The sequence below is a fragment of the Amborella trichopoda genome, chromosome 8 (assembly GCF_054954075.1).
Source record: "Amborella trichopoda isolate Santa Cruz 75 chromosome 8, AtrichopodaSantaCruz75HAP2 v2.0, whole genome shotgun sequence".
In the NCBI taxonomy this organism is placed as follows: Eukaryota; Viridiplantae; Streptophyta; class Magnoliopsida; order Amborellales; family Amborellaceae; genus Amborella; species Amborella trichopoda.
The window spans coordinates 5,225,957-5,253,034 of NC_142343.1; the positions used below are offsets into that span (position 1 = coordinate 5,225,957).

The 27,078-nt window shown below is 36.0% G+C and overlaps 1 protein-coding gene across 3 annotated transcripts; it reads left to right on the forward strand.

Moving 5' to 3' along the window:
• The first annotated feature begins 1,292 nt into the window (after positions 1-1,292).
• On the forward strand, positions 1,293-27,078 carry EER4 (Transcription initiation factor TFIID subunit A). 3 transcript variants are annotated; one of them, XR_016060437.1, is made up of 9 exons: positions 1,293-1,993; positions 9,090-9,311; positions 11,131-11,652; positions 18,856-18,930; positions 19,524-19,602; positions 19,718-19,782; positions 22,247-22,282; positions 25,923-26,156; positions 26,312-27,078. XR_016060437.1 is itself a non-coding variant. In XM_006846302.4 (8 exons), the coding sequence occupies exons 1-8, from the start codon at positions 1,355-1,357 to the stop codon at positions 26,103-26,105; spliced, it is 1,821 nt and encodes a 606-aa protein (XP_006846365.4). In that variant the 5' UTR covers positions 1,293-1,354; the 3' UTR covers positions 26,106-26,250. The 3 variants fall into 3 exon arrangements, 1 of the variants encoding a protein (XP_006846365.4); XR_016060436.1 differs by having other exon boundaries at positions 26,440-27,078; XM_006846302.4 differs by lacking the exon at positions 26,312-27,078 and having other exon boundaries at positions 25,923-26,250.

Consider the following 27,078-nt stretch of genomic DNA (forward strand, 5'->3'; position numbering starts at 1 on the left):
GACATATGTTTTTAATACTGAAAATCTTTGTGATAGACTTAAATATATTTTCATTTGTATTTATAAAGTTTAAAGCTTAAAAAATAGTTTAGATGGATAGATCTATGAAAACTTGAAAATCTTGAATATTGACGATTCAAAAATGCATTACAAAATACACTATTTTCAAAACTTGAAATCCATTTTTTTCTCATTTCTATGCATCTTGATGCCAAGATGACCAATTTAAGGATATTTGGGCATCAAAACAACATCTTTTAGTGAAAATTTTGAGGTGGGCTCAAATTTGATTGTTTAGAGCCTCGGCTTTATATAAATTTTTTCCTTTATCTTTTGTACAAAGAAATCACAACTATTCTCATTCATGGGATGGTTTAAGGTGAATCATGAAGTTGGAGAATTTTTTTTATAATGTTGTGTCTATTCACGCTCTTCCGAATGCCCATTTTGAAATTTAAAGGACATAGCGATTGTGACCTATTTGTACAAAAGATATATGATACATGGTCTCGTGGTAGACTATCCCTATTAAAATTCATGCACGGTGTCGAAGTCAATGTTGTTTGAGATATTTAAATTTGGAAAAATATCTCCTTATCTCCTATTTTTAACTTCTATATCACGTGAGACTTAAGAATTGAAAATATTACTTGTAAGCAAAATGTCTCAATCGTTTATATCTTACAATCCCCTGGACCCTTTGACTATAAATTTTTTATCCAAACAAATACTAAAATGACACCCTATTCAAACTCCACCTCTCTCTAAAAATCCATCCATCTCTTCGCTTTTTGGTGAGTTTACTAGTCAAGGAGTTTAGTTTGAGCTCGAACACAAGCACACATTCTTATATGTGATACAGAGATGGACTTTTCGAGAGAGAAAGATAGACTTTGGGTTTTAGAGAAATGAAGGTTTAGAGAGAAATATGAAGTCCTTTTATAAGTTGTTGAGGTCAATAATACATAGTAAAAAGGGTTTAGGGGGTTAGAAGAAAAAAAAGATGAAGCTCTTCTGCTAACAAATAATATTTTTGATTGTTAAATGTGATGAGATATAAAAGTTAAAAATAAAGAGTAATAAGATATTTTCCCCTTAAATATTTAGACAAGAGGGTACAAAACCTAAATGCATCCAAACTCCATGCATTCAAAATGCATAAGGACATATTACAAACCAGTTCAGGTCCGCGTCTATGTTTTAGACCGGTTAATCGGGTCCGGCTCCAAAACCTGGACCCGAGTTGGGTCTGGAGCACTATTTCTTTAGAGCTCTGTCTTTCTCTTTCTCCCGCTCTCTCCCTCTCGCGCGCGCTTCTAAAGCTCATCTCTCCAGCTAGCCCTAACGCTCAGCCATGGCTGAGAATTCGCCCACAAAAAACCCATTAGACCCTTCTGCAATCCAACCCAACAACCCATCTGAACCACTAAAATCGTTAATTCAAAACAACAACCCTAATTCCTCTGTTTCAGCCTCCTCAGAGCTCTCCAACCCTCAAAACTCTTCACCCCAATTGCCACTGAACCCTACCCAAGTCCCCCTTAACTCAGCTCAATCCCTCCCCCTAAACCTCTCCAATGTTCCCCTTAGTCAAGGCCAATTACCCTTAAACCAAGCCCAAGTACCGCAAAACCATAGCCTAGATTACCAGCAAAACCCCATTCTTAGACCACATCAACCCCAATTAATCCCTTCTTCTTCCCCTTCTCCTTCTTCCTCTGGTTCCTCTGGTTTTCAAGCTCAAAACTGTTTGGTATCAAATCAACCAGTCTCTCTTCAAAGGTCAGCTTCTATCTCTAGGTTAAACCAGATCCAAGCACCATATGGGGCAGGCTCAGTAAGGGCTGGGCAGTACGCGCAGGCCCTCGGGCAGTTTGGGCAGGGAGGACAGCAGGTTTTGGGGAGCTTGGCGAGGTCTGGGCAGCATATTCCTATGCTGCCCACGCAAGCAAATCAGTTGACGAATATTCAGAATCAGTTGTTAGCACATCAGGTTAGTTACCATAGCCAATTCTACTGCGGTTCTCTAATTTATCTTTCTTGTCTTTCTTTTTATTATTAGCAACAGTTCAATTAATTTTTTTCCTTTCTTATTAGCAAGCAATTTTATGATGTCTGTTTTGTTGGGCCGAACAAATCTATGATGCTCTTCTTCCCTGTGATCTGCAATTTTTGGCTTTTTAATTTAGATTGTATAGTAGATTGATAGACTTGAAAGAATGCGAAGGGTGGTATAGCATACTCATTTCGAATTCGGATGTTGAGTTCCTTGTTTCTTGCATTGAAAATCATCTGAGTTTAAAGTTTCCATTATGTTTCTCATACATAAATTTTATTCTGAACTTTATTTTGTATATGGATTGGTCTACTCTATCTATTGGACTGGCATTTGTTGAAGTTCTGATGGTATAAGTTGTAGTATTATATGAAGTAAAAGGAATATGTGATGCAGTGATAGTTGTTGGGTGTGTGTGGCCATTAAAGGCCTTATGAGTGCTTGTAATTGAACTTTTGATATAATAGAACATGAACTTAGTGGGAGTGTGGTCCTCCTGCACACGAGTCCTTCTTTCAATAGTGAGGGGTAGCATAAGGAATGTTCTAGTGTTGGACAAAAAAAAAGACAAAACGTAAAAGTCCTCATTGTAAAAGATGTGGGCTACTTCATGTTTTTTTGTAATTGTTCTCTCCCTCTCTCTACCCTCTGTCTCTATTTTTTTTTGAAACTGGTTAAACTTTGTTGAATAAAAAATGAAAGATTACAAAAGTTTGAGGTGTGGTAAGAATGGCATCCCACAAAACGGGTGCTCAGATACAAGGGGGAGAAGAAGTATAGTAGACTAACTCTAAATGGAAAATAATAGAAAAATGAAAAAGCTACGGATAGGGAAAGTGTCAAAAAAGAGGGGAAGGCTAATAGAAAAAGGGGTAAAGAGGATCCAGAGAAGAGTAAGAGCCCAGTAAAGTAAAAAGTGGACAGTATATTCTGTCGCTAGACTCCTAGAGATTGGAGATGCCCAGAAGCGAGGTGAGTATCTTTGAACTTTGATAAAGTTGAAGATGCTCAGTTGTGTGATCTATGGTAAAGCGAGCTCCCTTGGTCGTTAAGGGTGAGAATGTGCTGCTGAGAGTCTCTTCTGGCCTTTCCTTGCAAGAAGACGCCCGTGGGCGGCACACTGCAGAAGGAAAAGAAAGGACAGAGGAAAATAGGAGGGGGTGGGCTTGCAGGCAAATAGAAGAGTAGAAGAAAAAGGGGGGGGGGGGGGGGGGGGGGGGGGGGGGGGAGGGGTGGGAACGAGCCCGAAGGAAGGGCTTTATCTAGGGAGGTAGGAAGGAGAGATACAACGGGTAAGGATAGAGGTTTAGAGAGTGTAGGAGGGGTAGCATGGAGAGGCTTGAGAGAATGAAGAAGAAGAGATGCAGAGGAGCAGAGAGTTGACAAATGATTAAAGGGGGAGAAGAGTGAATGGAGGGAGAGAGAGTAGAGAATTTAAAATGAAGGGAGAGAAACTCGGATAATGGAATTCGAAGAGTGGCTTCCCATGCGAACGTTAGTGTACATGCCATGGAATGGTCTCGTGTCAGGATACGGATTTATGTCCCATAAATCATGACCATCCTATACAGGGCCGTTACTCATGAAAATATTCGGGTTCTATGTACTCGATTGGATACTCCAAGCCCTGTCTAATCACAAGAATCATGAGCCTAATATAAACAAGATCCTGACTAGGAGGCCCTCACACCTCCTTGAGAAATTGCTTTCTTGAACGTAAAACTCTCATAACCTCAACTACTCAGGGTATAAGAATCTGGGCCCCCGTTTTGCAAAGCACCCATATTCTATCTCTCAATCACTTCTATTGAATGAGTGACTATTGCTATTCAGGCCTTGAAAGGCCATATACCCAACAATAAGAAGGGATAGATTATGTAGAGACCTATTATTTAGTAGCCAAATTCACATCCATTAGGATATTCTTAGCATTAGTTTCGTATCATGGTTTAGCATTATATCAAATGGGTGTCAAAATAGCATTTGTAAATGAAGAACTAAAGGAAAACATATATATGAAGGAATGTGAAGGATATGTGCTTAAAATGCTCAGAAGATATAATATACAAATTAAGTAAATCTTTGTATGGTCTAAAGCAGCCTTCTCGGCATCAGTAATTTACTTTTCACAATGTAATCACAAAAATTGGCTATGTAGCCAATATATTAGAGCATTGTGTGTATATTTGGAACAATGGGAGCAATTTTGTTATCTTATCTTTGTATGAGGTTGATATTTTGTTAGCTTAGTTTCAATTTTGAGATGAAGGATATGGGAGATGCTTCCTTTATCCCGGGTATTAAAATAACAAGAGATAGAAGTTGTGAACTTCTATATTTATGTGAAAAAAAGTATCTGGAGAGCATTTTAAGGAGATTTAAGATGGAAAATTGTAAGCCCATATATACATTTGTTTGTATAGCTTTTAAATTATCGAAGAAAATGAGCCCATCAAGTATAATGACAAAGTTGGGATAGAAATAATTCCATGTGCTCAAGCTGTAAGTTGTATAATGTATTATATGTTATGCACAAGAACTTGATTAGAGGCATGCAGTCGGTCTTGTATGGAGTCCAAAGTAACCTATGCTTGACTCATTGGCAAGCCGTAAAAAGAGTCTCATGTATTTTTAGAATACCAAAAAACTATAAATTATGCTTTCAAGTTGATAATTTAAAGACTAGAGGGTACTCTAATGCAGACTTCGTTGGAGACCTAGGTGATAGGAAATCAATATCTAAACATGTATTTCTCTTTAGAGGTGGATGTATTCTTAGTCAAGCAAGAAACATGGTTATGTTGCTTGAAATATTCTAGAAGCTAAGTATATTGCTTGTAGCATTGATATTTATGCCATATGGAGTAGATGCTTTATAAGTATTTGAAGTTTGATTTAGTCAATGGGCTAGTTCAATCTTTTGTCGTAATCAGGCTACTATGTCATTGATTGAAGATGGAGCATACATCTCCAAGAGCAAGCAGATTGAAATTGAATATCAATACATTAATTACATTATTGTAAAAAATGAAGTAATTGTAAAATTGATATCATTGCATATCCTTTGATGAAGGAATTAAGTGTTGAATTGTTTTCAAAGCATGTAAGTTTGTTGGGAGTTAGAAACATTTGAGGCATCAATTTCTTAAGACATTTTGAAAGTTTGGTCATGAGAGGTAAAATAGTGATAGTGTGAAAAATGCATTGACAACATTATGTATCAAAGTTTGGTCACTAGAAGGATGTTTCCTCATAATGCCCATGAAGGGTGAATCCACCAAGTGGCAAAATCCTTTGTGGCATATTAATGTATTCGACCCTTATGGACAAGTAGGATATGTTGGTACTTGTGTGAAAATGGGGTCTCACATGTGCAACATAATATTTGATTTATTTTGTTAAAGGTTTTCTAGCTTATAAACATATCTATGATTTATTTTGGCAAGGCTTTTTAGATAAATTTTTTTATGAATGGTTACTTTTACAGATTACTCCAAATTTCCGAGAATTTAAGGAGGGCCACATACTCCGAGATTTCAGGGACACCTGAATGTTGTAATAACTGACCCTTGGAGATGGTGGCCTTATTTTGTGGGATGGGCTTCCGTCCTCACTTCATTGAGCATATATCTATAATATTTCCTCTCATAAGGCATTTTATTTATTTATATCCTTGCCTATGTATGTACTGCCACTGCATAGAATAAAAATAAGAAGAAAATTTTGAAATTTAGCAGGAAATTAATGTGCCAAAATTCCGCCCTGAAATCTGGATTTTGAATTAAAATCAAGGTACTTGAATATTTTTCACAATCAATGGTATCTTGGTTTTGTGAAAATTCAGGCTAATATGAGTATTCCTATGAATTTTATGAGTCCTTCCCATTCAAAATTGATGACACTAACACATTCAAAACTGATGTAGCGAAGATGTTTCGAGAATCACGCCTGTTATTATGGTACAAAAGCCAATAGGTTTATTTGGGAATTTTTTTTTACCAGGTTATGATACTTCTATTTTAGTGGTGCAATGTGCTGTTTGTGATAGGTAAAATTGTTGAATTCTTTATTTACAAGAAGCTAAATTATTCACGAGGTCATTGGTCAAAAGAATATTTATGAGGTCGTAGCTCCAGTTATCTTGGCATATGCGTGTGTATGTTTCTTTAGATACACACACACACGCACACACGCACACACACAAAGGCCGGGAGTATGAGGCATTGTTTTAGGCTTTCAAGGCAAGGTGATATTGCCACCTCTCACCTATTATTAATGAATACACACTTTTTCCTTAAGCATCACACAATGGGCTCAACAAGCATTTTCTGGAAAATTATTGTCTATGATTGTAAATGAAATTTTGGCCTGATCTATACTTTAGATCTATGTTCCCTTTTATGTCATCTCGAAATGGCATGCTTGTTTGACTTGCTGACGGCTAGCATAATATTTCAGATATTGATTTACTCTTTGACTCCCTTTATGAATTATATGTATTTGTGGTTCAAAAAGCTGGGCAGCGCTTGGGCAGTTTGGGGGATCAAACCTGGGCGGACCGCCTAGGTTGAAGAAGAGGAGCAGGGGAATATGAGTATACGACATTACAAATTTATGACTATTAGACTAATACCATTTAACACAAATATGAGTATATTGTCATCATAAATTGACACATCATAAGATATTAAAAATCCTATAATTCAGAGTTCCAAACCATTGTAATAGACGACTAGCACAACAAAAAATAGGATATTATAGTAATACAAGCACAATCCATAATCCATACTCCATGGACCATACTCCATGCTCCATAGTCCATATCATTCCTAATCCATAGTTCCATACAATGATATGGGCATACACATAAGAGTAGAAAATAAGAACTAGAAAATATACACTTGAAGATAGAGTCAAAAGTCTTCATTCATCATAAAAAAAAGTGGGGTTGGCCTCATCATATGCATCGAAGTCGAGTCCATCATCATCAAAATCATCTCCCTCTTCAATATAACGTTTGTCCTCCTCCGTTTCTTCTGAATCTGCCACATCCTACTCTTATTCTTCCCTCCTCTTCCTCTGTGTAGATGACCTAGAGGTTGTAGGAGTGTTGGCTGCTAAGCCTGCTCTACCTGATGCCTCTTCACCCTTTTCTTGCTTTTTGTGTTTTACCAAACTCAAATATTGCTTAATTTCCTCCCTGATATCTTTAGGAACCTTCTTATAAGGGGCAACATCCCCCTTAATATCGGCAAGGTGTTTCTTGAACTAGTAATTGTAAATACTCCCATTATCCTTTCCACAATAATTATACCTTATACAATTTTTATCATTCAGATTTGAGTTATAACGATACTTTTAACCAGGATCACCACTTTTAGAAGAACCTGGAGAAAACATTTCCATGTAACAAGGCTCCTTTTCTTCTTTTTTTTGTTTTACCAAATTCAAATATTGTCTAATCTCATTCCTAATAAAGCTAATCTCATTCTTAATAGCTTTAAGAATCTTTTTACAAGAAGCAACATTCTCTTTAATACTGGCAAGGTATTTCTTGAACCGGTTTACACCCCCATTGGTATCTCTTTTATAAAATTATATATTATATAATTTTGTTCATTTGGATTCAGGTTATTACCATATTTCCAACCTGAATCACCACTTTAGAAGAACTAGAATAAGATTTATCCAAATGACAAGACTGACAAGGCTCCTTTTGTGTTTTACCAAACTCAAATATTGCTTAATCTCTTCCCTGATAGCTTCAGGAACTCTTTTTACAAGAGGCAACATCCCCCCTAATACTGCAAGGTGTTTTCTGAACCGGTTTATATCCTTATTAGTATCGTTTTTCTCAATAATTACATTTTATATAATTTTTGTTATCTGGATTTGGGTTAAAACCATACTACCAACCCGGATCACCACTTCTACAAGTACCTAAAGAAGACATTGAAATAACAAATAAAATATCATGTATGAAGATTCTTAACTAATATTTCTGCTTGATCTTCAATCAGCAATGTTTGAGATGTTTTGTTATCTCAAATGCTTCCTAAAAACCCTCTAATAAGCTTCAAAAATATACAAAATCAAATCTAAACCAAAAGTATGATGTTTGGATCAATTTTTCAAAATTTTGAAAAGACCCAATCCATCTTACAGAAGTGTAAAAATGTGTTTTTTTTTTTTTTAGTTTTTTTCAATCCAAAAGATAATAAAAGGGGTTTAGGTCGCATTTGGGGGGGGGGAGAAATAATGCCCCTCCACGAGGGGCATTTTTGCCCCTGGGTTGGCGTGGTCCCTTGGCCCCTGCCTAGGCAGGTGCCCAGGGATCCAGTGACTAAAAGGGCTGCTTGGGCCTAGGCAATGCTACCCTGGCTCGCCTGGGCCTGGGCGAAGCTGTCCCGGCCCCCCTGACCCACCTAAGCGGCCTGCTTTTTGAAACACTGATATGTATCAATTTATATATGTTGTTAATTGGATTATATGGAAGATGTTATTATAGAAGATGGGGTTGTTCCATGTTAAGCAAATTTGTCATGTCTGAAGCACAATTACATGTTGCTGTTGTCATAAAACATATTTGAAGCACCTACAAGGGGTGGATTTTATTGTTTTAAAGTGGCCCTTGTTTGGCCTTGGTTTACCTTGAGCACCAGCTGAAATTTCAGGCCAAAATGAAGAAATTTTTCCTGACCCATTTTATTGTACCAACTAAAGAAATGAAACTTCTTTATACTAGCCCCAAGTAAGTGCTATTTTTCTGACAGAAACAACCAGATATCCATATTTTGCACATTTTGTTCTGTCTTGCATGCAATAGGCATTCTTTCCCCTTTTAGTTACTGCCACAATGTTTCCTATATGGGAAAGCAGATTTGTTAACTGACACTTCTTAGTCTAGGCAGATTACCATCAACGTTATATTAAGTGCTTTTGCATCTATAGTGTATAACTCGAAATGATAGCAAACTGAATGTCAAGGGAGCTGGATGTTTTTTACTTGTTATTTATGTTTTATCTTTTGCAGCCAAGGCAGAAAACAGCTTTAGTCTCAGGTTCTCATTTTCTTCCAGCGAATTCTTCAGGGCAGCCAATGCCTGGGTTACAGAATATTGGCGTGATGGGTTCTCTTGGCTTAAATCCAAGAGCGAATGGGTCGCTATCATATAACCAGCAACGTGTAACTCATGCACAAATGAGACAGGCGCATTTGGCTCAACATCAACCGACCTCACTTACCTCTTCTCAGGTATGTATACCTAAATTCAAATACCTATAATGAAACTTGCTTTCTCTGCATGTTATACACTGAGGAATGCCCTTTTCCTATTGTTTTAAAGTAATCAGTAGGTCTAAAATGAGCTTATTATGCATTTGCTGTGTAGGTAATCCATCAAAATCATCACAAACACTGCATTCACAGCATTACTTTTGTGCTAATTAAATTTATCTTAGAAGTTAATCTGAGGTTCCTTATCAAAATTATGTATGACTGTTAACTGTTGTTATCAAAATTATGTATGGTATAACCATAAAAAAAATATGACTTTCTTTATCTCACCCCTGTTATCACAAATTGGAAATTTATGCACATGAATCGTGTTATGTGAGTCATCATGGGGCCTCTTTTTTAACTCTTTTCCTCAGGGTTCAAGGATTGTAGTTTTACTGTGTAGCTCTAGTATGCTTGTCTCTGACCTCTGAAACCATTCTATCAACATTTTTGAGACTCATATTGCTTATTGAACCCCATTGTTTTCTTGCTTTTCTTGTTCTTAATCCCTACCTGATTTTTATGAAAATGTATTGTGGGGTATGATGCTCACATTCTTGGTGAATTAATGGTGTATTAACTTCTTAGTGCAGGAAACCCAACAGTTGACCCCCTTCTTCTTTTATTCTTTCTAGTTTTGGGCATTCTTACCTTTTACAAACTTCATTACTCCAATAGACATGGCTAGCTTTCATGTTTCTGTTGAGTGTGAATCACATGATTTGACCAGAACAAGGATGTAAAAGAGGGGAAAATGATAAAGAGCCACCCTAACACCACTAAAGTTCTTCATGTCGTTAATTTCTAGCCTTAAATTGCACAAAATACCCAAATTGGGCTGTAAACCTGCATATTTCATGACTTCGTAACAGATATGCTACCATTACATTGATCCAAGGAAACTCAATTCCAAGTTACTTGCAGTAAAAATTCCTTTTGTTTTTGGGTAGTTACTTGCAATAAAAGTTCTTACACAATTAATTTCCAATTTTCCATTCTTGGATTTTTCCATATAATGTTACCTTCGAGCCCCTCTCTTTGTTGGTTGTTGATGTATGGGGCACCTAGTAGGTAAAAAACACTGCAAACATATTCGCATCGGCATCTGCAGAATCCTGTCTTTCACTAATCTATTGAATATCTTCCTTTCTCGCCTTGGTTCTTTGAGCCCGCCTCTCTCCTCCTGAATAAGAGAATCTGGTAGGTCCAGAGCACCCAAATGAGGATGTGGGATCCTTGAGCTCTCAATTAAAAGCATTTAAACTTTTCCATGCTTTTCATTGTTATCACTTTTATATCTCCATTTCCGAAATGATTTTGAATGCCACATTTAATTGTTGGAAATTTAGAATATATTGAACTCTCTTATTCAATTCATAAACAAGTCATAACTTGCAACTGAAAGAATGTTGCATGTATGTGCATGTGGTTTGTAACATACATAGATATGCATATAGTGTTCATGTATATGTGTATTCACATTATTTGATAACTGAGCTTATACTATTCTTTGAATTATACTTAATTAAGAATAATTGGTACTTGTACTATCCCATATAAAAACAATCTGCCATGTGGATTTTTCGGAGGCCAAGACTGGGGCATTACTACCCACATGTTTGGCAACATATGATGAATTGTTTGGCTTGATGGCACACTCCATCCTGTTAAACTAATGTTTCTTTACACTGGCCAGTTTCATGTTAAAATATTTTTTTCGAACTTTCTTCTTCTTTTTGTTATTAAGAAAACAGAGAAAGAAAAGCAGCCTCCTCTGAAGTTAATGTTTTTGCAGAAGTTGTCAGCTCCAGGTTTACAAAGGGTGCCATCATTGGCATCCATGAACCATCAACTTTCAGCTCTGACTCAAAGTGGGCAACCTGCAATGATGCAAAACTCTTTGTCCCAAACACAATTGATGAACATGAAATCGCTACAGTCTGCCATTTCCTCTCCTGCATCTCCTTCTTACCATCATCAACTACAAAGGCAACAGCAAAATGGGATGCATCAACAATTGCATCAGAAACAAACCATGCCCATGAATCAGCCGCAAATGGTTCAACAAGCTCAACAAATGCAACAACCAGGATCTCAGCAACTTCTCATTCAACATCAACAAGCATCGCAACAATCAATGCAACAGCAACCATCTCCTAGAATGGCTGGATCTTCGATCCAAAAGCCGACTAGTTTAACAGGATCACAACCAAGTACTCCTGCATCAGGCACAACTACTGGTGGGAGTTCTAGTCAAGGAACAGAAGCAAGCAACCAAGTCCTTGGCAAGAGAAGGATACAGGATCTGGTTTCTCAGGTATTTCTTTCTATTTCATTTCAATTCAAGATTTAATCATTTCTTTTCTTTTTTTGTTGTATTGAAGCCTTGGAACTTTTTCTAACTGATTGCGTTTCTTTGGCTTGTACCAAACTCCCCATGCAAATGACAGTATTTATGGTAAAAGTATCACATTCATTTTTGTCTAATTTACTCTTAGTTCTCTTTTTGAATCTTAAAATCATGAAAAATATAAAACTATATCATGTAACTGCACTATTCACACACTTTAATGAGGTGATGTGACTCTCTAAACAGAGAGAGGAGAAAAGATGTGGGAGTTTGAGATACAGTGGATGGCTTGATGCCAAGTGGGAGCTGTTAATTAGCTAGATAGTAACCCTCTTTTGTCTTTCCTAATCTTAAAGGTAACGTTACTGGATCTGAGATTTCTCACTTCGTTTTCTCTTGAAGGCACATCTAGGTATCTATTCTCCTTAACATCTTGTCTAAATATCCCAACCTTCTCATAAAATGGCCGATCTGCCACCTTGATGTGTAACCTGATTTGACATGTCTTATTGAGATCTTGAAACTGCCAACTGTCAAGAGCATGGCCTCAACAAGCATCTGGGGTAGAATGGGGACCTCCCTTGAGCTTGGGAGGGCACATGATACTTAGTTTCTCTATGGATTTTTAAGTCTCCAATGAGTTTCTAATTTCTTTATAAAATGTTGAGGCCCAAGGGTCAACTGACCTGTCTAAATTACTGATAAGTGTCCCATCTTTCCTAGATACCAAAACAGCCATAATTCTTAAGGTCCTTAAAAAAAGAAGGTTGTCGACTTGCCCACTTTACTTTCAACCATTCAAACATTGAAGCTACCACACCAGTCACTTTAACTAGCATTTGCAAGTTGTTCTCCAGTCTCCACGATTTTCAAGATTTTAGAATTTGAGGGCACCTTTACTTTCTTACTTTTCACTTAGGGGCCGTTTGGGTACCTGAAAATCTAATAGGGAACATATTACAAGGAAATATGAGATTTACAACCGCAAGAAAATGGAAACAAATTACACAAGATTTCTCCAAAATACGTGAAATCTATTACGCGCAGAATGGCTGTGAAATCCATTACGCGCTTAACGGGTAATCTAACTACGTGTGTCTCTTACCAGAAAAAAATCCTCTATCTCCTGCCATTCTCCCTCTCTCTTGTGCCCATCCATTCTCCCGCCATTCTCCCTCTCTCTTGTGCACATCCATTTCTATTTTCTCTCTCTAAACTCCATTTACATCCATTTCTTATATTTCTACACCTTCCTGTGCACATCCATTTTTATATCCCTCTATCCCCAATTTGGTTTCCACTTACATTCATTTCTTCTATTTCTACACTCTCCTGTGCATATCCATTTTTACATCCCTCTATCCCCAATTTGGGTTGTATCTCTCATCTGAAGCCATCGGCTCTCATATAAAAACAAAAATAATAAAAATAATAAAAATAATAATTAGTAATCAATGAGAAATTACACAACACAATCATACTAAAAAATTTCACACAACATAATCCTTATAAGAGATTAGTAGAAGCTCAATTGAAATAAGATACCTCTTTAATCTCCTCCAATGCCTCTAAATTTTCTACTGCAATTACCAAACCTTCTAGTTTACTAGTCAAATTTCTTTCAATTTTTTAACTTGTACTGTAAAGATTTTGAATGTGGTATCATAAATTTATTGTTTATTTGAAATTATATAGAGAGACATTTGAAAGACTTCTATAAACAATAAATAAAAATAAGGCTTATCACAATGAAATCATGTTATTCCAATCATATTATTCCAATGACTTATCATGTTAAAACCAAAGTCTAATCATGTTAGAAGACGTGATTCCATGTAAGTGCCAAAAGCATGCAAAATAAGTAGGAAATAGTGTCATGATGACTTTAGAATGGTACAAGTTATTATTTAAAATATTTTTGGAATGGTGATGATGTTATTATTAGAAAATCTTTTTGGAGTGGTTTGATGATGTCTTTAATTCCACATTTTAGTGGAATTTTGTGACAAAAAAGAACGAAATGATAGTTTATAGGCAAGTGTTGGTAAAATGTTGGTAATGCTTTCCCATATTTCTTCCAGACATAGCCAAACAGTAGCAATGTATTTCCTAGGTTGCATCTAAATAATACCCAAACAGTAACAATCCATTTGCAGGTAATGTATTACGCCAGTAATATATTTCACAGAAAATATATTTCCATGTATCCAAACGACCCCTTATTGTTTTTCTCTCCCAAGGTATGTTTGGACATAAAAGGGCAGACACTATAATTCTTTTTTGGAACTTGTTCAATTAATAGGGTTTGATGTAGAGTTCGGCATTTACACCTTGTTAGGGCGAAGCTTGGGCAAGATTGTCACGACTTTGATGCAAGAGAGAAATTAGGTTGGTGAATAGAGGGAGTATGAAATGTGAAGTTGATAGAGCTAAAGAAAGCTGGAACTCTGTTTGATAAGAGAGCTTCTATATGATGGAATGGAAGAAAATTTATAGAATATTAGAGAAAGATTTTTGTTGGGTAAAAGAGCTTGGAGGAGGAGAGGGAATGTTTCAGTGATGAAGGAAATATCAAGTTCTGTTGGGTAAATTGGAGATATTTTGGGTAAGGTAGAAACTAGAAAGAGGGAGTGGAGGGAGAAACGTCAAAAGAAAGAGTTTGAAGCCTTGTTGGGTGGAAGAGTTAAGAGGAAGCAAGGGAGAAATTTGATAATATTCTAGGTTTTGTGCAAGTAGAGATATGCTGGAGCAAGTAGAGAAATGCTGGACCTGTTAAGGTGTCTGGTGAGCTGGCATTGGTGGGTGGATCATCAATAATGAGAGGCTGTCTCGATTCTGAAATGTGAAACAATGTTACGATTTCTAATTTTTGATATGCATCCTCATCATCTGGATACACTTAGCCCCCAAAGGCACAAAGCTCACCCAGAATGCTCTTATGGTGAGTCGTGTCTAAATATGCAAGCGTTGTTTCAAAAGAAAATTTAAAGAAACACATCAATAAATTTTACTTCGGATAATTGAAACAAATTTGATAATTAGACTGAAATAGTCCTCAACTTCGTATAAATGATATTGATTATTAGGGGTAGTTTTTGGCCCAAGAAAAGTGAGTTTTAAGGTTGTTTAGGACATTTTCTAGTGAGTGTGAAATCTGCACTAGTTCCGTGGAAGTGGTAAAACGGTAAAAGGCAGAGTTGTGAGGTGGGGCTAAGTTCAGTAGAGAAACCTCCAATTAGTTTTTGCATTTCTTGTTCTTTGATTATAGCAACATGATAGACAGTTATTTCCCTTTTCCCCCTCTAAGAATCAATTTTTATGAGTTTGATTTGTGTTTTAAGGGAAATCTCTCTCTTGCTCTCCTCTCTCTCCCACCCCCCCTCCTCTCCCTCTCTACTTCCCTCCCTCTGTAAATAGGTGTATATATATACTTTATATTATATATATATATATATATAAGATATATGGAAAAAAGATTTTGTAAGCTACAGCTATAATGAATAGTATAAGCTACTAGCTCCTAGCCGTCAGATCTTCATCGGGTGGTTCAAAATTTATATCACTATTTGAATTTTAATATTTTTCTAGAAATTATATCGTAATAAAATTTTGGACCTGTGTACTAAAAAGTGGGGTGCACAATAAACAATGTATAAAAAATATTTTCTAAAATATAAAATGACCAAAATACCGCTGAAAAATGACAGGGGTAATTTGGTCATTTTAAATTATTGAAAGTAATTGTTTTACATTTTTATATGGTGCACAATAATGTTAAGTATATACACCCAAAATTTCATCTTAATCTGATTTATAGAAAAAAATATTAAAATTAAAATAATGATATGAATTTTGAACCACTCGATGAAGATCTGATGGCTGAGTGCTATTAGCTTATATTATTCATTATGGCTAGTAGATTAGGAAATCCTTTTCCTATATATATTATATATATAAAGCACCAAACGGTTTGGGAACCGTGTGGCGCACAAGAAATGAAGGTTTGGGAACCATGTGGCGCACAAGAAATGAATTTATGGCTTCGGGGCTAGGTTCGGATCAATATTTATATAGTCACAGAAGTTTACATATTTCTATTTACCTATGGTTATACATTTCCCCAGGTGTATGCTATATATACGGCTTTGCTTTGTGTAGGAGCTTTAAAGATCCATAATATTGGGGATCTGACCCTCTCAATCTTCCCATTAACATCCTAAAAACAAAGATATATCAATTTTAGTTTTATAAACTACTACTTCGTAGGTATTTTACTTGTTGGAGTAAATATATAATATGATACCACAAGACCGTTCTACAAAGTAAACTATCCTTATTTCTCTCTTCAACCAAAAAAACCTTAAAGAGGGATGACATGAACATTTAATCCAAGAGCATCATTCCACCAATAAATGCTTTTGCATTCTTCCAAATTTTCCCATATTTTTATATTGAAAAACCCATATAATCCTTGAACTATAAAATGAATAGATTTTTTAAAAATCATAATTAGAATAATTCTAAATTATGAGCATAATTTTCAAATTTCAAATTCATAAATATTTAATTAATAATTTTAATTTAAGTATATATTAACATTTGTAATAGAGAAAATTTATCAATTCTTCATCATCATTAGGGCTATTTCCTGACTATGTGGGGTCGGCTACATGAATTCTGGTCCGCCATTCTGCTTTATGAAGGGCCCTCAGTGAGGCTATAAGTCCTTATATCTTTTCTCACTATTTCCAGCCATGTCTTTTTGGGCCTACACTTTGCCCTTTTTGAGCTTTCCACTTGAACCAACATGTACCTCATAACAAGTGCCATACTTAGCATGCGCTGTGCAGAGAAACTTTATTAATTAAATAAATAAAATCATAGAGATTAAAGTTAACATCCCTTTATTTTAGTAATTTCCCTAAAATTTTCAATTTTATGAACGTCCCTTTTTTCCTTTTTCGTTTCCCCATAATGCCTATGTTCAGAACTCCAAATTCTAAACCTACTTATTTCACAAAAGTTCTAAATTCTATTTTTTTATGGGTGCGGTTTGTATAGAGCCTAGGCTCTAAACAATCAAATTAGAGCCTACCTTCAAATATTATCGATAAATATGTTTTCAACACTGGAAATTTTTGTGGTAGCCTTAAAATATGTTTTCATCTTTATTTATAAAGTTTAAAGTTTAAACAATAGTGTAGATCGATAGATCTATGAAAACTTGAAAATCTTGAAAATTGACGGTCCAAAATGCATTACAAAATACACCATTTCCAAAACTTGAAATCTATTTTTTTCTCATGTCCATGCATCTTAATGTCGAGATGATCAAATTGACGATATTTGAACATCAAAACAATTTCTTCTAGTGAAATTTTTGAGGTAGGCTCTAATTTGATTGTTTAGAGCCTCGGTTCTATATAAACGTTTCCCTTTTTTTATTGACTTTTTAGTTTGGAACTTCAAGTTGTGAACATAATTTTTTGTGAATGAGCTTCTCATCAAGTTTTGACCAAGTTTTAATGTGTGGAACCTTTGTTGCTGATATGTGGTAAAAACCCATCTTTTTAGCAAGAACAATAAAAAGCTAATAATAAAAGGCTTATAAGAAATAGTTCAAAAGGCAAGACATTAAAATTTTTAATTTCGCATTCATAAAAATTATAATTTCGCCTTGAGCAGAAAAATACTTCTTAAATTTATGAATTTGTTTAAATTAGGAATTTAAATATACTTCTTTAAACCATTTTTAGTTAAACAATTATTTTATTTCACAACATTTTTGAAACCATTATTTTTTAGTAAAAGGTATTTTAATTTTTTTTTTGATAAAAAAATTTATTTTAATATTTATTGGTCCATTCTACATATATTTAATCTAAATTAAGGGCAGCACATTTGGCAGTCATTTGGATGAGATACCTAATGAAGGAGAGAGATTAGAGTTGGTATCTTGTGGGAAATAGTAGTTACCTTTCCATTGTGAATGAATTGGATAGGGTTGTACACGATGTTAAACTCATGGTTGACATGAATCCTGGTCTGCCATTCTGCTATACTAAGGGCCATACCTTTAGTGAGGCCATAAGTCCCCATATCTTTTCTCATTGCTTCCAACCATACCTTTTTGAGCTTATCCTTTGCTCTTTTTGAGCCTTCCACTTGAACTAACTCACACCTCTTAATAGGTGCTCTACTGGGTTTGCGCCACACATGGCCAGCCCACTTAAGTCTACTCTCTTTCATCTTATCTCCTATTGGTGCCACACCTACCTAAATTATTCCTAATGTATTCATTTCGAATTCTATCCATTCTTGTCATGTCATTTATCTATCTCAACATCTTCATCTCCGCTACACTCATTTTATGGGTATATTATTTTTTGAGCTCCAACATTCCGCCCCATAGAGCAAAGCTGGTCTCACAGCTATCTTATAGAACTTGCACTTTAGCTTCATTGGTATGCAGAGATTGGATAAAATTCCAGTTGCAGATCTTCGCTTCGCCCACCTAGTTCTAATTATATGTGCGACATCTTCCTCAATATCTCTTTTTCCTTGATTATCGATCCAAGATATCGAAAGGACACACTTTTTGGTATTTCGTAGCCATCAATCTTAACTACTTCATCGTCTATACTCCTATTATTACTAAATTTGCATTCTATATATTCTATCTTAGTCCGGCTAATTTTAAAACCTTTAGATTCTAGATCATACTTCCAAAGTTTTAACTTTGTGCTGACGCCATTTTGGGTCTCATCGATCAAAACTGTCATCTGCGAACAACATGCACCACAATACCTCATCTTGTAGGTGCCTAGTTAAGTCATCCATAACTAAGACAAAGAGTTATGGGCTCAATGCTGACCCCTAATATAGACCTATTGCCATTGACAACTCACTTGTCTCTCCACCAGTTGTTCGTACACAAGTTGTTTTAAAGTTTTATCTGAAAGGGGGCATATTTTTAGCTACATCTCTGAAGCTTATGATTTGTATTGTTCTCAAAGCGCCTTTTTCTTCTTCTGTATTTTGTTGTTGGCTCCTTCTTGCTTTGTTAAGTTAAAAAGGTCAATATTTACATTTGGTTTTGAGACCATTCTATTCTTTTATAATTATCTTTTCCCATGGGCCTCAATCTTTATGCATCGTGTATTGTGGCAGGTAGATCCACAGGGAAAGCTGGACCCTGAAGTTGAGGATATCCTCTTGGAGATAGCAGATGACTTCATTGACTCGGTGATGATCTCAAATTGTTCTGTACTTATAAGGCATGATGATGTGTAATTTGGAGCTAATCAGAGTTATAATGTATTTGCATATCTATTTCTCACACTGCTAACGTCATTTCTTTTTATCGTCATGGGATATGCATAAAGTAATGTATTTGCATATCTATTTCTCACACTGCTAACATCATTTCTTTTTATCATCATGGTATATGCATAAAATATTGATGGTTGAGAAAATAATGCAAAATCGCAGCTATATATTTCATTTGATAAGAAAAATTCTTCTGACTCTCTTTTAATTACTCCCATGAACAAAATTCTTCTGACTCTCTTTTAATTACTCCCATGAACAAAATTCTTCTGACTCTCTTTTAATTTCTCCCATGAACATTTTTTTCATAGATCTCTTCAAACTAAAGTTGGTTTACTAGTTGCAGTTTTTCAAAACACATTCGAGAAATCATATTACGAAGGGAGAATTATTAGAGAGGGCAAGGGGGGAGGGAAGAAAACCCTTTTGGGGGTCTTTCCAATTGTATTTCCTTAATTACTGTCAGTTTATTTTTGCAATTACCTTACTAATCTCTTGAAACTTTTCAGGTCACAACATATGCGTGCAGTCTAGCAAAGCATAGGAAATCTTCAACATTAGAATCCAAGGATTTGTTGCTTCATTTGGGTCTGCTTCTCTCTCTAAACATTCTAAGAACATTGTTGCATTTTTTTTCTCCTGTAACTGTCTTTGGAGAATATTATCATATACCTAGCTCATGAATTTACAATATTTTTTGCAGAGAGGAACTGGCATTTGAACATTCCTGGCTTTTCTAGTGAAGAACAGAGGAACCACAGGAAACCAGTAAGAATATGCTTCCTTTTCTGAGGGAAAATGATATAAGATAAAATTTGGAGAATTATTTTATTGCCACCTTTTGTTTCAAATGTATTTAGGTTTCTGCTATTTAGGTTAACCAAGGGTTAATTGACTAGTACACAAAAACACATGCGGAGACTATTTGTTTCAGAGTAGGGTTTAAAATCATGGACTAGGTTTGGGATTTGTCAAAGTCCTGATCTGAGTCCACTACGCGTGACTAGGCCAAGTACAAAGCAGACCTGAAAGAGTCTCTTCAAAAAATAAAGGGTTTTCTTATGAGACAGGTGATTCGTGTATTTTCTCCAGGGTGCGGATAGGTCCCATGGCAAAGTCAACACAGGCAAGTCCCAAGTAGATTCCCTGCAGTTGTAATCTGTGGTTTGAGGATAGGAAAACTTCTTGGTTTTTATCATCTCTTCGTGAAACAACATAGTAAAGAAAGAAACACTGTAAAATAACTAGAAGACATTCTCAACCCTTAAAATTTTGTCATTCTTCTCATCTTCTTTCCATCTGGGTTTTGGGTTTTTTCTTCTCTATCAAGAGCTTTTAATCTTAGGGTTCTTTATGGGTTTTAACTTTTTCATTTTGTTTTTTCTCTTGCTTCCACTTTATCCTTATTTCTTTTTTACCTTTTCTTTACTCCGTTGTTTCACAATAGGACTTCCTCCTATGTTTTCATATTTAATGATGTCCTTTTTGCACAGTCCATGTATTTTGCCTCATCTTTTCTTTTTGATATTTAGTTAACCAAATGGCACATAAAATTTATAATTAAGTCGTAAAGGAAAAACCTTATTACATTCGAAACATGGCAGGTTCCTAATTCCTAAATATAAAATTCTGTCGTGGCAAAAAACCAAGTTTTCCCTGTAGAATTCATTTAGGCCAAATTGTTGCTTTACGTTCTTTGAGTTTCAAAAAGCAGCTTCCCTCTTTTGCATGTATTTTTCGTTTTTGGGGTTGAAAACCAAAAGTTTGGATATGAGACATTGTTCTGGTAAGAAATAGTTTTTACTTGTGTGTCATTCAAAGGAACACTTGAAAATTTGCAATATCGGATCTAAATGTGTCAAGGGACATGGAAGCTATGATTGAGGAATAAATGCGGAATTTTTGTCTGAAATTAGTGATTTAATACCCAAGGTTATATATTTCAGCTGTTAGCCCCATTCATTAGCCAAAATTTGCCCAGAAGTTAAAATAGGAAATATCAATAGTTTGTGCCGATGGCTCTGAAATTTGAAATGTCATCATAGACATGGATCGTTAATTTTTCAAAATGACTTTTTTAACTTCGTTTTACCTTTGGGACCTAATCTTAACACTCAACATGTGAAAATGTAGTCAGAGTAAACTTTGATTGGTCTAGGTACTATTTTGATATTTTGAGTTCGTTGGACTATTGTATGAGCTTTAACAGTTTCCTAGGTACTGTACTGATACATTCCTTCCCTAAGATATTTCCCCTCTACTAAGTTATGAAATAGACTCATGAGGAATCTTAAAATACCGCGCTACCCATAAGTGTATTGACTTTTTGAGAAAAAGAGCTTTGTTCGTACAAAAATACAAAATTAACCATAGTACTTTGATTATGAAAAAGAAAAAGAACAAAAAGAGCTATGTAAGATACATATTTTTTTTAAGATATTAGACCTCTTGAGATTTTGTCTCCGACTTTGGCTTTCCACCTTTTATAGAGGGATAAATGGACCGATTTGCTTGCCTTCTATAGTACAAATCTTAGAGCCTTCTTTTTCCCCATGACCTCTTTTTCTTTTCCCATGGTTTCTTGCTGCAAAAGAGAGAGAGAGAGAGGACCGCGGGGGGGGGGGACCATGTCTCTCTCTCTAAAAACCTATGTTTTTAAGCTTTTCCCTCATGCTCTATTTAAAAACCCAACACATTCTTCCCTCTAATATTCTCTCTAAAAACCCAGCTCATTCTTCCCTCTCACATTCTTAGAGAGAGAATGTGTAAGAATGTGAGACGATGGAAGAATGGGTTGGGTTTTGAGAGAGAATGTAAAACAGAAGAATGGGCTGGGGTTTTAGAGAGAGAATGAAAGAATATAGTTGGGTTTTAAGTGAGAGAACTTGAACAGAGGAAGGGGCTTAAAAACTGGGGTAGAGAAGGAGGCAGGGAAGAAACCTTGGAAAGAAGAAAGGTGAGATGTGGGAGAATTAGGTCTCCAGATTTTGTTTCAATAGAGGCAAATTGGTCGGTTTGCCCTTTAGGTGGAAGAGCCAAAGTCAAAAACAAAATCTCTAGAAGTCTAATTTCTTAAACAGAAAAAATCTTGATAAGGTTTATTGCTTAAAAAGGCCTTATTTTATGGGTTATCGTAGTTGGCCCCGAATAATATTGTTAGACTGGAACTCTCATGCTTATTTCTTATTAAAGAAATGTAGCTCATGCCTCTTTTTTTGATGAATGACTGCAGATAGCGAATGATGCCCACAGGAAACGACTCGAAGTGGTAAATATTTCATTCCTTATGATTGTCTTCTATTATTATGTCTTATATTATAACATTTCTATTCTTATTTTAATTAATGTATTTCCTAATTGAGAGTGATGAACTTTGTATACCTATTCCAATATCATTGAATTCAGAAGACCATGGTCACAGTGGTAACCACAAGTTGAAGGGGGTAGTTTTTACCCTCTATCAAGGCAATTGTGAACTTGGGTAGTGACACTATACTTCCTCCGACAGATGTGGTCCATTTTTTTCTTTTTTAAGCATGTTTTGATACTCAGGCCCCTTTCATCATCATCATAGCCTTTTCTCAACTAATTGGGGTCGGCTACATAAATCCTAGTCCATCATTCTGCTCTATTACGGGTCATACCCTTAGTGAGGCCATAAGTCCCCGTATCTTTTCTCACTACTTCCAACCATATCCGTTTGGGCTTACCCTTTTTGAACCTTCCACTTGAACTAACTTGCACCTCCTAATAGGTGTTGTATTGGGTCTGCACCACACATGGCTAGCCGCCGGCCCACCGAAGTCAACTCTCTCTCATCTTATCACCTATTGGTACTACATTTAAATTTTTTCGAATGTATTCATTTTGAATTCTATCCCTTCTTCTCTTTCCACTCATCTATATCAACATCCTCATCATTGCTACACTCATTCTATGGGTATATTGTTTTTTGACCGCCCAACATTCCGCCCCATAGAGCAAAGCTGGTCTCACAACTGTCTTATAGAACTTGCCCTTCAGCTTCATTGGTATGCGACAATCGCATAAAATTCCGGTTGCACATCTCTACTTCGCCCTCCCAGCTCTAATTTTATGTGTGACATCTTCCTCAATCTATCTATTTTCTTGGATTATCGATCCAAAATATCGAAAAAGTGCTATTTTTAGTATTTTCTTGCTATCAATTTTAACTACTTCCTCATCTCTACTCCTATTATTACTAACTTGCATTTCATATGCTTTGTCTTAGTCCAGCTAATTTTAAAACCTTTAGATTCTAGAGCATCCCTCCAAAGTTCTAACTTTTTGTTGACGCTGTTTCGGGCGTCATCAATCAAAACTGTCATCTCCGAACAACGTGCATCATGGTACCTCATCTTGTAGGTGCCTAGTTAAATTGTGCATGACTAAAACAAAGAGGTATGGGCTCAATGCTGACCCCTGATGTAGACCTATTGTCATTGAAAACTCACTCGTCTCTCCACTAGTTATTTGTACACTAATTAGCGTTCCATCGTACATATCTTTCACCAAGTCGATGTAATGTCTAGAGACTCCATTCTTTTCCAACACCCACCAAATGAAATGTCGAGATACTCTATCATAAGCTTTATCTAGATTAATAAAGACCATGTGGATGTCTTTTTCCTTTGCCCTAAACTTCTCAATCAATTGTCTAAGTAGGAAACTAGCCGTGGTTGTTGACCTCCCTGGCATAAAACTAAATTGGCTTTCTGATACACTCGTTTCATGCCTTAGTTGTTGCTCAATCACTTTCCCAGAGCTTCATAGTGTGGCTCATAAGTTTGATCTGTCAACACTTTGTACAATTCTGTATGTCTCTTTTGTTCTTGTAAATAGGTACCCCAATACTTTTTCTCCATTCGTCTAGCATTTTCTTTGTTGTTAGCACCTTGATGAATAGCTTGGTCAATTAATCAATGCCAATCTCTCCATTGCACTTCTAAACCTCTATTGAGATACTATCTAGTCCTAAAGTCTTTCCTACCTTCATCCTTTTCAAATCTTCTTTCATTTCCGATATCTTAATCCTACGAATGTATCTATGACCTCAGCCCTCATTTATGCCAATGGTTCTTTCTACACTATGTTTCCATTGTGTTTGTTATTTAATATTTTTTGAAAATAAACTCTCCACCGTTCTTTGACTTTTTTATCCTTCACTAAAACCCTTTGATCGTCACTCTTAATGCCATTTAATATGGTCTAGATCCTTACATTTTTTCTCTCTCATTTTTGCTAATGTGAAGACATCTTTTTCGCATTTTCTTGTTCTTAGTTTACTATATAAATTATCATATGCCTTAAGTTTAGCCTTGTTTACTATTTGTTTAGCGTTTTTCTTAGCATTAAAAAAAAAAACGCTAAACAAATAGTAAGAAACGCTAATATTAAGGCATATGATTATCATGAATCCTGAACATACTTAGGCTCCTTTATGAACTAATAATCTTGTTTACTCTCTGGCTCATTCATTAATTAAAAGGACATTGTTCCTTTATGAAGTAATAATCTTGTTTACTCTCTGGCTCATTCATTAATAAAAAGGACATTGTTTGGTTCCTATATATAAACACCGGAAAGCGCTCCTCAATGTGTGTGTGTGTGTGTCTTGCCGAAGTATCAACTACCTTATTTGCCTTCCTTTATATGTGGTGGAAAGTCACCCTGAGGTTACTTGTGATGTCAAAAATATTGTTGAAACTACTAGGTAACTGTCATGAGCATTTTGTTTTCCTACAGCCCCACTAGATTATATTGCTTGAATCACCTTCTAGTTGTATTTGCCTCCAACTGGGATGCAATCAACAAGCCCTTCTAACAATTGTCTTGCCTATGCCTCAATAGAGCCTGTGAAGGTCAATAAGATGCAGCCATCTTGGTCTTTAATAACTCTTCTTACCCTGATCAGCCTCAGATTTCCTCATGAAACACCTTTGAAATTCAATTTTTATTTGAGCTTTTATGGGGGAAAGTGCAATTCCTGTGTATTTTTGCATGAGAAAATGAACCCCTAGATAAAGATCTCCCGAACTTGAATATCAACAGCCAAGTATCTCCAAAACTCTTTTCTGGCTCTCGATCCTTATTATAATGCTTGTCTTTATCCAATCCTTCAACAACAATTCCAAATCGTAATATTCGGACTCAAATACTCAGTTGCTCCTTTTCGAACCACACAAACCATAGGATTGTCAAGATTGCGAGTGCTACTTGCTCAGGAATGCTTCAATGGAGTCTGGTGTAATCCTCTGTATCTTATAATTCTTTTTTTTTTCTTTGAGAAATTGTAATTAGGCTATTCTGTTTGTTATTTCACAATGTAAGAAAATGGTTCACTGTTTTTGCCCCAAATTTGGTTCACAATGTAAGGAAATGTGGGGTCATCAAATTTGTTTTAGGCCAAGTAAAACTACCATGCAAATGGACTTTCCTTTGGCCTTGGAAAATGGAAAGACGGTTGCGCAAAGCAATTTGCACTAGAGGGAAAGTGTATCTTGGGTCCAACAATTATGGAGTAGGGTAACATAGTTCACTTAAATGGGGAAGCAAAATATAATCCAATGGAGTAAAGAAAACAGTAGGCCATTAGGGTCATCATCGTTCAATGTAGTGATGCTTTGTAATGGAGGAGAGTGAGGCCCACCATCAGGGAAATGCAATATTTCTGTTGGGTCTCGCTCTCTCTCCATCAGCATCCATTGTTTCATTTGTGGGTGATGACACCAAGGGACCATGGTTCTTTTCTAATCAATTGATTAAACTCTACATTTACATTCACAAATCTTTTGGCTCATCTTAGGAGTCCTCCTGAAACAAATCTTTTGGCTCATCTTAGGAGTCCTCCTGAAACAAATCTTGATATACTTGATTTCCTATATCAGATTCGAAATTTGATGGACTCTCAAAGCCCTGACACTGCTGTGGGAAAAGATAGGGATTCAATGGGGCAACAAGCTGTTAACAATTTGGAAGTTTTGGCTCACCAAATCAATGCCGTACAAAGTGAACAAATGTTCTCTCCTGCAGCTGGTCCTCAAATGGTTCAAAAGCTTACTCGTTTCTAGTTGGATTACAGATTAACTATACTCCTAAATCTTTGCCTTTGGCTAAAGCAGGTCAGTTTGTAACGTGGGTGATAATTAATTTGTTTTATTATGCATATTGTAAATATGTTTTATATTCTATTTAAAATTGAATGCATACTTCAAAGGAGAATAGTCGAATGCCCCCAATTTTTCTTGAAATAGTATGACAGAATGGTCCTTTTCAGCTGTTGATGAGAGGAAAAGAATAATCCAATGGACAATGATATAGCACTATGTTTTATCGGTTAATACAAATTTGAGGATCTTCTCCAATAATGCTGTGTATTGATAGAATATGGATATCATGCTACAGGGTAATGGACAGTCTACTATGATCCATGGACTATGATGGAATGGTAATGGAGCTGAGAATGGGACACTGCAGCACAACGTGTTTCCTGTGGTGGGTCCTAAACTCTCACCATCACAATCAATCATTTCATTGGGATGGTGAAGGTGACCCAAATGGACTCGGATACTAGCATAGTTCATTGGATTATTGTAGGCCATCTCTCTTCTTCTTCTTTTTTTGATAGGTCCTCGTGGGAGTCGAACATGGGATGTAGTTTTGCAATTCGTCAATGCCACCACCAATCACGCAAGTGCTTGAATCTCCAAAGTGGGCTAGGTCGGCTTGGTTACTCTTGACCTCCCTCACAGAAACCCAGATTTTTGTAAACACTCCCTTGAGGAATACATGACAAGAATCCTTGATATTGCAAATTCATAGATTTTTTTGTATTTCAAACATCCAAAATTCTTAATTTCCTCATATCTAAACGGGCCTTTGTCCTGTGTTTGTGAACCTTGACTTGTATGAACGATGCCCCCAATTCTCCATGATATGTGTATAGGGCCCATGTACAATGAGCACTATGAAGTTCTACAGTATGTACGAAACTTAATGAGAAACCAGCATTTCTTATTATATTATTTGGGAAAGTTGTCAAAA

What these genes read in the sequence shown, in the direction of transcription:
- EER4 (XM_006846302.4), top strand. Translation starts at nt 1,355, where the DNA reads ATGGCTGAGAATTCGCCCACAAAAAACCCATTAGACCCTTCTGCAATC. An exon ending in CCTCACTTACCTCTTCTCAG is followed by an intron (nt 9,312 to 11,130) that starts GTATGTATACCT and finishes ATGTTTTTGCAG; the next exon opens with AAGTTGTCAGCTCCAGGTTT. An exon ending in CAGATGACTTCATTGACTCG is followed by an intron (nt 18,931 to 19,523) that starts GTGATGATCTCA and finishes GAAACTTTTCAG; the next exon opens with GTCACAACATATGCGTGCAG.